Genomic DNA, 2,789 nt, shown 5'->3' with positions numbered 1-2,789 from the left:
GTTTTTATTGAGTGTTTGAAATTTACATGAGATATTTATCTTAGCAGCCAGGTAACATCCCTCTGGGTGCAAGCTTAAATGAAGTAGAGGAAGACGACTCCCCTCCTCCAGCTATTCTTGTCTACTTGGTGGACCCCTTCAATGTTGGGCAAGACCACCCTGACATGCACCGCTTGGTTACCTTAGGGTTGCTCCGCTGCTATGAACACATGCTGGAGGGATTGACTGAGAGCATGCAGAATAATGTGTATCTCCAGGTGAGTTGTTTATGATTAATTCTTCTTGATAGATTTAATGTATGCAACATGGTAATTATGTGATTTTGAGTACATTGACTGCAGTGGTATATAGTGTTCATGATAAAGTTGATTTTGATTATGTAACTTGTATGAGAATCAAACAAGTATATTTAACTTAAGTACTTTATGGTGTATATATATTGCAAAAGAAAACAGGAGTTTGATCAAGTAGTCCATAATTTACTAAAGATCTCTAATAATTCATCTTTTCCTTTTGTCAGATTGTCTCATTGGAAAGTATACTGGAGTTGGCCAGTGACTCACATGACCGGTCCCACCACATAGACCAGCTCAAGAGTCTGGCCTTCTCAGTGTTCATGCAGTGCAGAAGAACTTTGACTCATAATGCAACAGTCAAGTCCCTAACAGGTTTTGGACCTGCTGCTGCGTATGATGATTTCCTCAAGCCTAAGGAAGCCAGTGTAAGTTTTCATTTATTGGCTCATGATAAACAAAAAGTTACCAAGTCATTTTGTACATTTTGCATCTTTACACACAGGTATATGTAAAACACAGCATACTTTTGTTTGATATAAGTATTCATACATATGATCTTTCTCTTATAGCTTGCAGCAGAGGAAAAGAGGCAGGCTCCTTACCACATATTCTCCCCTGCATACATTGTTGCCCCCATCAAAGAGAGTCGTGGTACATATAAAGAGGCACAGGAGGCTCTTGGAGCTCCACGTGAAAAGTCAACCATCTTGAACTGCACCTACTGCCTATCTGAAGATCAGAGATGGCTCCTAGCAACAGCCACTGATGAATTAGGGGAAATTTTAGAGACTGTAACAATCAATATTGAAATTCCAAATAGGTAAGAATTAAAGTCATCAGGTGTTCATTGGATTAATAGTTTGATTTTAGTGTTAAGAATAAGTTTTAATTTTATTATGAATTATTATTGAGTTTAAAAATTTATAGTTTGATTGAGAGCATACTATTAATTAATGATCTGGTTTACAGGACGAGAAGAAAGAAAGCTTCTGCTCGTCGTTATGGCTTGAAGAAGTTGATGGATTGGATACTTAGTGTGATGTCTATTGGTGTACATCCCTGGCGCCTAGTTGTAGGTAGGCTTGGTAGAATGGGCCACGGAGAATTGAAAGGCTGGTCTTCCCTCCTGTCAAAGAAATCTCTCATTCAGGCTAATAAAAATCTGAGAGAAATGTGTAAGCAGTGTGCATATCTGTTCCCTGGAGATGCCCCATGCATCCTGTCTGCATGTCTGGTTGCTATTGAGCCAGACTCATCATTCAGAATGATGCCAGATATGTTTACACCAGATGAGAGATTTGGACAGAATAGCCAGAACTGTAGCCTGTCAACTCCACAAGATCTCACTTGTACACATATACTGGTCTTCCCAACTTCTGCTACTGCACAGGTGAGTACTATGACTAATAGATATGAATGCTTGATTTTTTTCCGTAAATATTTGTAAAATTTCATGCTCGTGAAGTTGAGATATTCACATACTAACATACTGGTGTTTTCTTTTTACAGTCAGCACAGCAGAGATTCCAGGAGGAGACCACTTTCCACTTTGAGGGTAATGGGTTGTTATTAGATGACGAAGATCTAGAGAACGATATAGGTGGTAGTATAAGTGACATTGGCATGAGCATGGGACTCAACATCCAGGATATCCTTGGACTTGACACCGGCCCTAACCAGGATGACCAGTTAGAAGATGGAGGTGGACAAAGAGACTCCCTATCCCAGCCTGGAAGTCCCACAGCTGGAGTTGGCGGTCGAACTAGTCCCTCACAGTTTTCTGGTCAAGCGCGTAGCAATGGTATAGTGCTGGTTGACCCTGAAGAGGATTCTGGTGGTTCAGTGTTACAACAGCCCTTGGCTCTTGGCTACTATGTCTCCACTGCATCCACGGGTCGGCTACCAAGATGGTTCTGGTCGTCCTGCCCTCACCTTGAAACATCCTGCCCAGTGTTCCTTAAGTCAGCCCTCCATCTTCACTCACCTGGAATTACACAGTCTGAAGATTTGATCATGAACACTACAAATAACAAGGTCCACCCATTGGATTCTTCTATCACCACTGATGTCCTTAGGTAAGTAGCAGATTACTTTCTCCTGAATGGTTTCCTGGTGGTTCTTTAAAACAACAGGATAAGTTTAGGAAAATAGCAGATTATTTTTAATCATTAGCTTAAAGGATTGATGATGTTGCAAGGTACTCTGGAATAGATATTAATGGCACTGAGAGGGAATGGTAGTAATAATAAATGACAGGAACATTTTTAAACTGCAGGGTAGAGCTACAGTAGTTAAGAGTATAACACTGAATTAACAAATCCTTTTCTTGTTTCAACAGATTTGTCCTGGAAGGGTACAATGGCCTCTCATGGCTAGTCCTGGATCCTGCCAAACAAGACAGAAGATCTTGCCTGCCATTACACATGCAAGTTCTGTCTCATCTGTACAATGTGATGGCAGCCCTTGTGTAACTACTGCTCTTCTGCAAACACC

General features: G+C 40.8%; 1 protein-coding gene across 1 annotated transcript in view; it reads left to right on the top strand.

The window, feature by feature from the left end:
• Window positions 1-2,789, top strand: part of LOC119592671 (mediator of RNA polymerase II transcription subunit 13-like) — a gene marked incomplete in the record, with an annotated part of 59,114 nt that extends 56,325 nt beyond the window's left edge. The window contains 6 exon segments of the mRNA XM_037941583.1: window positions 45-257; window positions 521-721; window positions 866-1,116; window positions 1,266-1,686; window positions 1,806-2,371; window positions 2,635-2,789. Of these exon segments, the coding sequence (XP_037797511.1) occupies window positions 45-257; window positions 521-721; window positions 866-1,116; window positions 1,266-1,686; window positions 1,806-2,371; window positions 2,635-2,767 (1,785 nt within the window).

Source organism: Penaeus monodon, chromosome 30 (genome assembly GCF_015228065.2).
Source record: "Penaeus monodon isolate SGIC_2016 chromosome 30, NSTDA_Pmon_1, whole genome shotgun sequence".
Lineage (NCBI taxonomy): Eukaryota > Metazoa > Arthropoda > Malacostraca > Decapoda > Penaeidae > Penaeus > Penaeus monodon.
This window is presented reverse-complemented; position numbering and strand designations above follow the sequence as displayed.